Source organism: Lissotriton vulgaris, chromosome 11 (genome assembly GCF_964263255.1).
Source record: "Lissotriton vulgaris chromosome 11, aLisVul1.2, whole genome shotgun sequence".
Lineage (NCBI taxonomy): Eukaryota > Metazoa > Chordata > Amphibia > Caudata > Salamandridae > Lissotriton > Lissotriton vulgaris.
The window spans coordinates 1105018623-1105030870 of NC_141699.1; the positions used below are offsets into that span (position 1 = coordinate 1105018623).

The 12248-nt window shown below is 43.9% G+C and overlaps 1 protein-coding gene across 2 annotated transcripts in view; it reads right to left on the reverse strand.

Annotated features, from left to right (window-relative positions):
• LOC147684244 (putative cation-transporting ATPase 13A4) overlaps positions 1 to 12248 on the reverse strand; it is a 330830-nt gene that overhangs the window by 181203 nt on the left and 137379 nt on the right. For both annotated transcript variants that reach the window (XM_086944643.1, XM_086944642.1), the window contains exons 8-9: positions 2816 to 2888; positions 1267 to 1398 (exon numbers count right to left, since the gene is read on the reverse strand). In XM_086944643.1, the coding sequence (XP_086800769.1) occupies positions 1267 to 1398; positions 2816 to 2888 (205 nt within the window). The remainder of the gene's footprint in view (positions 1 to 1266; positions 1399 to 2815; positions 2889 to 12248) is intronic.

The window sequence follows — 12248 nt, forward strand, 5'->3', positions numbered from 1 at the left end:
TCAACAATACATCAATACACCCCAATTTTCTCTGAAATATGACTTGTCTTGCTTAATATAGCTCACACAGTCTCTCCGTCTCTGTTGGCTCGCAATTATTTCATTTGGCCAGGTCAGCACTTCGGTGTCACACAGTCTCCTTGAACATGCTCCACTCACTCCCTCTCCGCGCTCCGTGTCCAGCGCTCGAGGTGTGCCCCCTGCTGCACCCCCGTGTAGGGTCTTATTGTTCCTGATGTAAGGGAGTGGTGGTTGTTTTAGTAGCTTTGTCGACTCGGCAGACGGGTTGGGTGTGGGTATGCAGCTGGGGCACAGAGCGAGCTCAGTAAGTATCCTTACCATCTTTGAGAAGTACCCAGAAATATATTGAGAAGAATTCCACTATTCAGGCACACTGATTGTGTTGCTCTGTAAGCCTGTTTTACTTTCTATCCATTGACCCACAGCTCCTACGTCCTTTTCAATAACACTAAAACCTTGTCCTATCTTCAGTTCCCAGAATCTCTCTCTTGAAGAGACCCTGTACCATGAGAGGGTCGAAACGTCGTTGACTATTAAAAAGGGAGAGGCCCCAACAAATCATACAGTTGTCCGTGAAGAATTGATTGTATTACATCTCCAATTGGCTCCTCTTTTATCTACCAATAACCACCGCCACAAGTTTTCCAATAGCAAAATTTATATTTCACTGGTTTGGTCATGGTCACCTCACTGGGGTTCACAAATCACTTTAAATCTTTAAATATGAAAATGTATATAAGTAGATACACAGACAGCAAATATTTTATGCTGTGATATATGTGAAATACCGCTATGCAAAATAAATAATACTCACTTCGGCTGAAGTGAGGACCAAACAAATCATGTTCTGTGGGCTTTATCGTTTTAATGTCTCACCTTGTTAAAATATTGATATGCCTTATTTAAGCTAAGGTTTCATTCTTTATTTGTTTGTTCTGTTTGAGTCAAGCAGGTTACATTAATTTCTGCAATAACGAATTCATTTCTATTAAAAATGAGTTATTTGGATTTTAGAGCAGGGATGTACTTGACTAACACATTGTAAAGGCTCCTGAATAGCCCCAGACAAGGCAGGACACCCTATGTACAAGCAGGTGCACTAGCAGGCCAAGAGGGTGATTCTGACATTGTATCCCCTTTTATTGGTACAGGAAACATGTGAAAATGTGACAGTAATAACCAGTGATCAGAAACCAAAAAGAAAACCAACTATACCACAGAGAAAGATATAAATAATGTTCATACCTGTGAGCATGCCTTCATCTACAATGCAGCTCCCATTAATGAGTACAGCATCACACGGCAAATAAAGCTTGTTTGTAGTTAATATTATCACATCTCCAGGGACTAAATTGTGTGATTCCACCTCTTTGTACCCTACAAAATAAGAAAATATATTGTTTACACATTTCTGTTTTTATGGGTAGTTCATAACATGGAGCTGTGCCTTTGCATCTTTAAATTTCTTTCTTAAATACCTCAGACAAACAAATTGTTAACTTAAGGGGGGAAAAGTAAAACATTTCAATAGCCATTGTATTAGAACCCTTGTTCTAGCTCCTCCTTATAATTGAATCCAATATTTGACATATATCTAGAACTTTAACGGTTCAATAATGAAATCTATAACATCAAAACAATGTTTGAACGTCTTCATTGGAGATTACATTAGTATCATTTAAATTAGAATTCCCTTGTCTGTAATTATAGCAAACATAATTCCACCAAGTACTAAAGCCTGGATAAAAAACCAGTCAAATTATTTGCTCCAACTATAGGAAGTAAAGCTTGGTAGGAAGGAGGTAAAAAACCAGTGCGAGGTCATATATCTCAGTTTAAAGAACCCCTTAATGGTTTCAATAATGCAATTATGGACATCTCCCTTTGTGATAAACAGTCTACAGGATCAATGAGCTACATTTTAAAGATTGACTTAACACGTCATACTGTGCACCAGGCATGAACCACGATTACGGTTTGATGGTCAATACTAGCATGAAAGTGTGTATGTGGCAGCGACCACTCCCCACAGTGATGAGGTAGGATAAGACAGGATCTCACTTATCATTGTGTTACGTGCCCTAGATTTGGAATTGTACTTCTTGGTGTGGGACACATGTGTTACAGACTCAGCCGTAATAGTCAAAAATATTTTAAATGGAATTACAGCAAAGTTTCTTTAATGAACTCAAAAATTAAGGCGGAAAAAAGCGTCCCTCTGTTTAGGGATAAGGTTCGGATCAGGTGAATTTTGGGCTGTCGTTGACATTTTGTGTTATTGTCTGTGTTTTGCATGTTATTTGTATTTCTTTAGCACTCAATGACCTGGGGTATCTTATTGGTGCTAGACAAGAAGGCCAAACTAAACTTAGGTGATACAAAGAAGTTTTGTAGGAGAATATTCAGGGTTTTAACTGGTTCTGGAAGGTGAGCAAATTAGATTGACTTCTAATGTAGAGTGACAAAGATTCAATTTAATCCCACCTGATGAGCAAGGGATCTCCTGCCTTGATGCACTTTCTTAATTTTAGGAGCATTGAGAAGGTGGGCCATGGGTGAGATTGGATCTAGCAGGAATGTAGGAGAAGTTGGACCAATGACATCCAATGCCTTTGAACAGATGCATCAACGTTTTTTAAAACTTCTAAAATATATGTGTTTATCCAGTCAAAGTCATTTATTTTGGACAACTGATGGCTCACACCAAATAAGTCCTTTAGCTCTCAAAGGGATTCTGTTTCTGAATCTTCCAATTTTAGGACACAACCTCATTTCACAATTACAAAGAACTCACCTCCAGTTTTCAGACTCACGGTGACCATGACAGTATTGTTTGCCGCAACCAATTTATGTAGGTTAACAGATTGCTGTTAGAAAGGAGTAAAGAGATGCATATGTCACTATGAGCACAGTTATTTCACCATTTGAAACATCCTAGACAGATTTATAATCCCTTTCTAACACAGGACTTAGAATTGTATACTGTGGTGGGACATTGATGCTCCTCTAACACCCATAGGAATCCCCGCAGTGCTTTGCAATGATGTATCACCTCATCAGTGGATCACGTGCATCACTTTACTATGAGTCAAAGATCTTGTTAAATAATACAAGAAAAATGGTTCAACTTGAACTCACCTTTCTAAAGGTTCCAGCTTGAGGCCACTCAATGATGCTTTAATATCTCCTTATCTGGGTATGCACCTGTTACAACGCATTTTTTACAACGCACTACCGTTACAACGCATCTATTACAACGCAGGTACTGTTACAACTCATGTTTTTACAACTCATGTTTTTACAACGCAGGTACCTTTACAACGCATACCATTACAACGTAAGTATTGGTAAGTATATAATTATTTTTTAAATGTTATATGTTTGGGGTAAAGGGGTATTTTTAGGGGTTAGGGTCAGTTTTGGGTTTTAGGGTAAAGGGGTATTTTTAGGGTTCAGGGTCAGTTTTGGGTTTTTGGGTAAAGGGGTATTTTTAGGGTTCAGGGTCAGTTTTTAGTTTTTGGGTAAAGGGGTATTTTTAGGGTTCAGGGTCAGTTTTCAGTTTTTGGGTAAAGGGGTATTTTTAGGGTTCAGGGTCAGTTTTCAGTTTTTGGGTAAAGGGGTATTTTTAGGGTTCAGGGTCAGTTTTTAGTTTTTGGGTAAAGGGGTATTTTTAGGGTTCAGGGTCAGTTTTCAGTTTTTGGGTAAAGGGGTATTTTTAGGGTTCAGGGTCAGTTTTCAGTTTTTGGGTAAAGGGGTATTTTTAGGGTTCAGGGTCAGTTTTCAGTTTTTGGGTAAAGGGGTATTTTTAGGGTTCAGGGTCAGTTTTCAGTTTTTGGGTAAAGGGGTATTTTTAGGGTTCAGGGTCAGTTTTTAGTTTTTGGGTAAAGGGGTATTTTTAGGATTCAGGGTCAGTTTTCAGTTTTTGGGTAAAGGGGTATTTTTAGGGTTCAGGGTCAGTTTTTAGTTTTTGGGTAAAGGGGTATTTTTAGGGTTCAGGGTCAGTTTTCAGTTTTTGGGTAAAGGGGTATTTTTAGGGTTCAGGGTCAGTTTTCAGTTTTTGGGTAAAGGGGTATTTTCATATTATATGAGGCAGGTCACAATCTGTGACCCTTTGTGAATGAGCGAGAACATGGGGATGGTGGCCTGCTGGGGATAGCAGACCACCATGTATGTCTTTGCTTTTTAAATGAAGCAACTTAAAAAAAAATGCATCCCATTTTCCTCAAAAGAAAATGGGATGCATTTTAAAAAGAAAAATTCAATGTTTCTGTTTATTTTTTATAGGGACACTGCCTGATCTTAAACATTTTTTCACTACCATTCACATAAGTTGTTGTTTGAAATGTTAATTGCTTGCAGCAACTTGCACACGAAAGTAGACACCTGATCTAAAAAGTGTTATTATATATATATATATATATATCCAAAGCAAAAACCCCTGGGGAGGAGGACAGGTGAGCCTTGGAGGGGAAGGGCTTTTAGAAAGAAGAGGTTTTCCCCTTTTCACCACTGCCTTTCTCCTGTTGAAGAACCACCTATGGGAACCTTATATGCAATAAAAATAAAAGTGTAAGGCTTGGCAAGGGGGTTATATTGGTGAGCTTCAGGACATAATCAAGATACTGGTTACACAGGCGAAAGCGAAACAATTGATTACTGGTAAGGAGGCGGAATTTTTAATGAACCCCAAACCAAAGACACCAGCATTTTATATATTGCCTAAAATCCATAAAGTCGAACGACCATCCCCAGTACGTCCGATAGTTTTGGGGATACAATCTGTGGGTCAGTTCTGTTCATCTACACGTGCCTATATGCAGCAGTCTGAGAGTCTGGCAGACAAATTGGTACAGAGGGCCTATCCTAGCAGGCAGGTGAACAAAGCCCGAAAACGAGCTCTTAACACACCTCAAGATGGTTTACTTGAGGGAAATGTTAGACAAAATAGCGATTGCCTGCCAGTGGTCATGACTTTTGACCAAAATCCGTCAAGCCATTAGGAAACATTGGTCTATATTATCTACAACTGAATTTAAGATGCCACAGCCCAGGTTTGCTTTCAGACGAGCATTTAACTTAAAGGACAAACTGGTGCATCCATGACCAGTGCCACCCGGACACTACCCTAGTGGTAGGTGTTCAGTATGTGAATTGACAGTGAAAACTAACAGTGTGCAATTGCCGAATGGTAGGATATGGTATTTGACCAAATTCAGCAATTGCAATACGGTTAACGTGATTTACCAACTTATCTGCCAGGTGGGTTACATTATATAGGTCTAACCTCGCGAAAGATCAAAGTCCATATTCAAGAACATCTGAGTACAATAAAATCAGGAAAACTAACCACATGGCTGCTGCAACATTTCAAAGAACAACACCATGACTTTAGGGTGTTGAAATGTATGCTTATGTTGGAAAGAGTAATGGATGAGGCATGCAATATTGAGAAAACGCTTGCTAAGAAAGAGGCCTGAAGGATTTTTTTTTAAAAGGCTGATCAATGCGGCCTTAATGATTTTATTGAATGGAATAGGATCAGTGGATAATCAGCTGAGGAGTGAGACTTGACCAGACACATTATGGAATACTCAGTGTGAGGGGGATGATGATTGCAACTTGATATTGGTGATGGTGTGGAATTGATCATGGCCTTTATGTGTCATAAGCAGTATGACAGAAGTAGGCTCCCTGTTTGTACTAGCTAGGGCTTGCTTAATGTAATGTACCCATGCCAGTGGGGCTGGAAGATAAAGAGCCCTGATTGTGACAGTTAATTTTGGAACTTAACTGCCCATATATCAGCAGTAATAAATAAAGATTATTCGGCTATATCAAGCCTTTGATATTGTTGATACATTAGAGTAAGTTAAAACATTGAAGTGCTTGGTATAGTGCCTGAATCGACTATGCTTAATGGAGAATACCAGTCAAAGATGGAGGGAGATTGGGGCGCTAGAGGGCACACACACGGAATGGCCGCCTAACTGTGAGGCTCCCGTTCTCTGGAGAAGTTATCCTTAATTAATCCTACCCTACTGGAGGGTGAACTTCCCCAAAAGCAGCTGTATCGGCGCCGTGTGCGGTCGCCCACGTCCTGTCCAACTCTTGGATCCCTGGGAGTGACTGGGACCGAGAAAGCGATCCTGCAAAATCGGGTGCCAGTTGCCACGCAAGGCCGGTGCTTGCCACGAGGCGGCGGGCCCTGGGCGCGGGCGCGGCTGCGGAGACCGTTGCGCCCCCAGCTCTTGGCATGGCGATTGGCCCCTTCCCCTGCCTGCTGGGAGCCCCCTCGGAGTCCTGACACCCGGGGGCGTGTACATACTGGACCACCCTACCCTGTCATCGTGGACACTCTTCTGCGATCGAGGCCATACACCCGGCAGGGGACTCGGCGTTGGACGAGGGGAGTACCACAGGCCCCCGCAGGGGTTGCTGTATGCTGTGGCCGCCGCCGTGCGCATCGTCTCTACTGCCCTGACCCCCGTTGGCAACACAAAGGTACGGGGCGCTGCTGGAGGTAGGGAGACTATCCTTGTGAGCTTCGGAGGCGAGGCAGCTTGGGCAGGGTGCTGCTGGAGGCCGTGAGGGGCGGCCCTGCAGAGAAGAGTTTCCCGATAATGCCGGAAATTGTACGGGGCGGATGATCGAGCCCATTCCACACTGTTGAGACGAGCGCTTCACTGTGGAGATCTGTGGACTCGGTCGAACACATTTGGGAGGCATTCAAGGTTACGATCAGGGGATATTGCATATCGAAAAGCTTCGGGGTTCTGCGCGACATTCAACGCACAATTCGCTCACTCGATAGTGAACTAAAGGCCTTGGAAGCTCGTATGGTAGAGGGGGATAGTACTGAAGCCCATGCAGAGTTTAGAGAAAAACTGACACGTTACGAGGATGAAGCAAACAGGGAAGCCAAATTTAAAGGGAAACACTGGCAGGCGAGAAAATACTCTGAGGGAGACAGACCAGGTAAAGCCCTGGCAGTGTTGACGCGCACCCCGCACAATCATAATGCGATTCTGGAGGTTGTAGGCGATCAGAGAAAAACAGTCAGAGACTCGGACGACCTATTAACAGCCTTCATGTCTCATTATCATGAGCTGTACACCACGGCCACGACCGCTGACGTGCCATATAATGACTTCCTCGGAGATGTGGCTCTCTGTTGGCTCAGTGATGGTGACTGGGCTTTCCTAGCCGCCCCTTTCGAATTGGATGAAATCAGGGATGCTATTATGTCACTCAAAAATGGAAAAGCGCCCAGCCTAGACGGGATCCCTGCCGAGTTTTATAAAGCGTACAGAGACATTATGGCCCCTGTCCTCCGGGAGGTTTTTGAGGAATCACTAGTCGACGGAATTCTCCCCTGCTCAATGCGCAAGGTCGTAATTACTTCACTACTTAAACCTGGCAAGAGCCCCAGCGCCTGTGATTCTTATCGCCCCTTTCACTCTTGAATTGCGATGTTAAAAAACTGGCGAAGGTGCTGGCTACCAGACTGTCTCTTCTGATGACCCGGATTGTATTACCTGACCAGTCTGGGTTTGTCCCGGGTCGATCCACCTCCCATAACCTACGCACATTGTTTTCCCTGCTCCGTACAGTGCACCCTGATCTCCCAGTTGCAGCGGTTTTTCTAGACGCCACCAAAGCCTTCGATTCGGTCGAATGGCCGTATTTGTTCACCGTCCTAGCGCGTATGGGGTTCCCCAAATTATTTATCTCCTGGGTCCAATTGCTGTATACGCAACCAACAGCGAAAGTCCTAATTAACGGCCGCCTTTCACCCCCATTGCAATTTCCAGGGGCACCCGAGAGGGATGCCCGTTATCCCCTCTTCTGTTCGCGATAACCGTTGAACCACTGGCCTGTAGGCTCCGTCAGTTGCAACGCAAAGGCGCGGTTCGCAGCTTCCAGCGCCAGATCGATGTATCGTTATATGCCGACGACATGACGCTATTTGTCAAAGATCCGGCACGCAACTTGAATTCCTTACTCAGGGAATTTGTTGTCTTCCGTAGATTGTCTGGTGTACACATAAACTGGGCCAAGTCACAATTCTACCCACTCACGGATGCGGTTGCTGATTTCCCTCTTGACTTTCCTATAGAGTGGTGTCGTTCGGAAGTACGTTACCTGGGTATCCAAGTCTCACGTGATAAAGACGAAACATTACGCCTAAACTACGGTGTGGCAGTCACGAAACTTACAGCATCGGTAGATCGTTGGATCTCCCTTCCCCTCTCCATGGCGGGTCGGGCGTCGCTTATCAAAATGTGGTGTTACCCCGTTTTTTGTACCTTTTCCTTAATATCCCTTATTACCCGGGTGCATTTTCTTTAAAACATTGAAGTCGGAACTATGTCGCTTATTCTGGGGGGGTAAGCGCCCGCGGCTGAGATGGTCAATGCTGATTCAACCATAAGATAAGGGGGGTTTCGATGTACCTGACTTTGAGGCTTATTACTTATGTGCTCAAGCGCATTATGCCTACCATTGGATGATTCCCACTCCATTCATGCCTCAATTGGCGGATTGGATTGCGCACCCACTTCCCCTCAATGGGCTCCTATATTGCCCAGCGACGTCCATAGAAACACCGCATACTTCAGTCACATGCACTATAGATGCCTGGTGCCACATGGCTAAGAGACTGGACTGCGGCTTGCTGTATTCTCCCTGATTGCCACTGGCACACCACCCTAAGCTTTAACTCCTACAGGAACGTGGCTTCCGGTTGTCCTGTAGGAGTCTGCGAGTCACCTGTTGGGGCGACCTCTTCTCCGCTGGCCAGTTCAAAACTGCGGAACTGTTCTTCACTCCTCACAACCGCACTCCACTCGATATGTTCTACTACCTACGACTGCGCCAGGGGATGAGGGAAATCCTACCTGACTTTCCCAGTGAACCTGAGGTCCTATCTCCACTTCACTTCATGTTGTGCTCGCAGGATGGATCACATTTGGTGTCGGGCATGTATCGCCATATCAGGGCGTACAGTCCGGGACCGGAGGACTCGGCCGGATTGCATTGGGCTGCTGAACTGGCAACTGAGATCACTGATGAACAGTGGCTATACTGCTGTAACCTTACAGCTCGAATATCGGCCAGTAGTAGGCTCAAGATGCTCCACTACAAGTTCTTGCAGCGACTGTACTACACCCCGGTAAAAAAATACAGGTTTCGCTTGTCCAATAACGATAAATGTGAACGCTGCTGCGCGGAACATGCAGGTTTCCTTCATCTTGCCTGGGAGTGTCCCCTTGTTCATAACTACTGGCAGCAGGTGCATGGCGCCCTTGAATCAATGGTTGGAGAATCCATAAATTCTGATCTGTTACTAATGCTCCTGGGGGACACACCACACATCCCTAAGACCTGCAGGAAATTCTTAGATATTGCTCTGCTTCTTGCAAAACGGCGCGTTGCATGTAGATGGGGTCGTGGTAGGGCCCCAAAGTTTAAGGACTGGCTCGCAGATATGACTCATTGTTAGAAACAATACGCAATTTTTACTGAATTACTCCCGATTTCTAGCAGGCCTATTGACATTTGGAGTCCCCTAGTTGGATACCTACTGGCCCAGGTAGATGGGGATGAGGGTCCGGATGGAGATAGGATCCGGAGCGGCGGCGATAGCCAGGTGAGATGTGTCTAATCACATGGGTAGAGTCATCAATAGGTGGCTTAAGATTATGATCATTTGCTACATATGTGACTGTATGTCCTACCGACTGGCATGACCTACCACTGTCCACTGTTGATATGCATAAAACACTAGATACTACCCTTTACATTCCCCTGTGAAGAGCTGAGGCATGGATCTCTCCTAATGCACACTGGCACTGTGACACTATCCCTGATTGACGCACACTGTATTCACTCTGATGACCATCCACCGCTGTTTTGTGCTGTTGAATTGCCATGTACTGTCTATGATAAATGTTTCAGGTGTTACTTCACTGTACCGTAAAACCAAACCCTTGTATTGTTCTGTGTTGAAAAATCAATAAACAGAGTTTAAAAAAAAAAAAGAAAGATGGAGGGAGATTAACAGGCACATGCATCAAAGGATTTTGCGATCGCAAATGGTGCGAATCGCAAAAATCTGCCGTTTGCGATCGCAAAATCCGCTTTTGAAATACATGAAGGGTGAAGGCCCTCGCAATTAGAGAATTCGCAAATATTTGCGAATTCTCAAATTGCGATTGCATTTAAGGAATCGCATTTTGCGATTCCTTAAATGCAATGCATGAAACTTAAAAAAATTGTGATTTCGCAATTAGGGGGAGCAAATTACCATGAGATTGAACCTCATGGTAATTTGCGAAAACTTAGAAAAATGCACTTTTGTGCAGTTTTCAAAGTTTCATGTTGTGCACACACATACCCTTAGGGCATGTGTGTGCACAACATATGTGCACAGATTGATTTCAGGGGTGCAACAGGGTGTCTTTTGGACACCCCTGCACCCTTGAAATCGCATTCTCAATTTTCGATTCGCTAATTGCGAATCGCAAATTGAGAATGTCTTCCCATTCATTCCCATGGGCCTCTAGGCCCATAGGAATGAATGGGGAGGTATTCCTTAATTGCGACTCGCAATTAAGGAATATTAGAAAATCGCAATTTATTTAGCTATTTCTTGATGCATTGCATTTTGCAATTCCTTAATTGCGATTCCTTATTTTTCACAATTAAGGAATCGCAAAAAGCAATATTGATGTATGTGCCTGTAAGAGCCTAGAGCCTTGATCATGATAGTTGTTCTTGGAATTTAACTGCCCATACACAAGCATCAATAAAAAAAGGCTATTTAGCTATGTTGATGCCGAGACTTTGTGGATATATTGTATTGTATTGTATTTTGGATTTATAAAGCGCACTGTAACCCAACGGGCATCCTGGCGTTGCGGTAAATGGAGGTTAATTAATGAAGGGGACGAGGACAACGGGACCTGGGGTAATGAAGATTACCGGTAAGTAATTGAACATTACCCCCGGGTCCCTTATGTCCTCGTGCCATTCATAAATAAGTGGAGATAACTATCATCACAGAGGAGAAGTGTGGCTCAATGTTTAGAGCAGCAACCCTGGGGATTAGCTTGCTTAATCTCCACAATGGCCCCCACAACGCTAAGGATGCCTGGCCTCCACCTTGGGGGTGCCCAGGAGTGGACGCCTCACAGGGAAAGCCAGGATGGGTTCCACAGCGGTATTCGTACAAGCGCCTGGAGACCCTTGCGGGTGAGTAGTGCGCTATACAAGTATCAATTTACATTTACATTTACAGATACCAAAAGTATATGAAAGTGAATTAAAATATTGATAATGCTGGGTGCAGTTCTGGAATTGACTATGTACAACTGCGAATACTAGTCAAAAATGGTGCTTATGTTTTCTACTGGGAGGCGCGAGGAACAGCGGTGAAGTCACATGACTTCTTATTTCCGGGACGCGCTGGTTAAAACGAAGCGTGAGGGCCGCAGTGACACGCCGGAACGAGACGAAGCTCGCTTCACGGGTGTAAGCGGTACGAGTATGTGTGAGAGGTCGTAATGAGTGGTGAGTTAGCACTGACGCTCATCCCGGTTGTGGATGCTTACAAAGTGGGGTGATGTGCTTGAAAAATGTTAACAAAGTAAAGATTACGGTGTGAGTTCAAAAGCCCAATTTGAACGGGCTGAGGGGACGAGTTTTCAACCAGTTTCGGTGGCCTGAATGAAACCCGCAGTAAATACATCCTGGGTTGGAGTATAACCATGGTTTAAATTAACAAACATTCTGTATATATGTGAAGGGAAGGAACAGTGGTTAAATGTTCCTGTAGGTATATTCTTGGCAACGGATGATGTTGTAAGGGGGCTTACGATAGAAGGAAATACCCTGTGACATGGTGGAAAGCTGGTACGAGGGGCCTTGGCTACCATCTGGTAAATATACATTAAAGTTAATGTTATTAGGGTCCATTTTTGACCTAAGAAGCCAGTAGATATTATAGATGAGGTTCTAACTGGTTGGTATTTTTGTATTTCTTTTTTGTAACCAAATTTATAGATTTTATAAGAGCCAACAATAAAACAATTCCAGCTGTTTGCACATTTGGCCAGGCAGGGCAAATACAAGAGGATATTACACCTCGATAAAGGAACTGATAGGTAAAGCAGAATTGATGACAGTGGTGCACCCACTCCAAGCTTTGAGTATACATTGAAGGAATT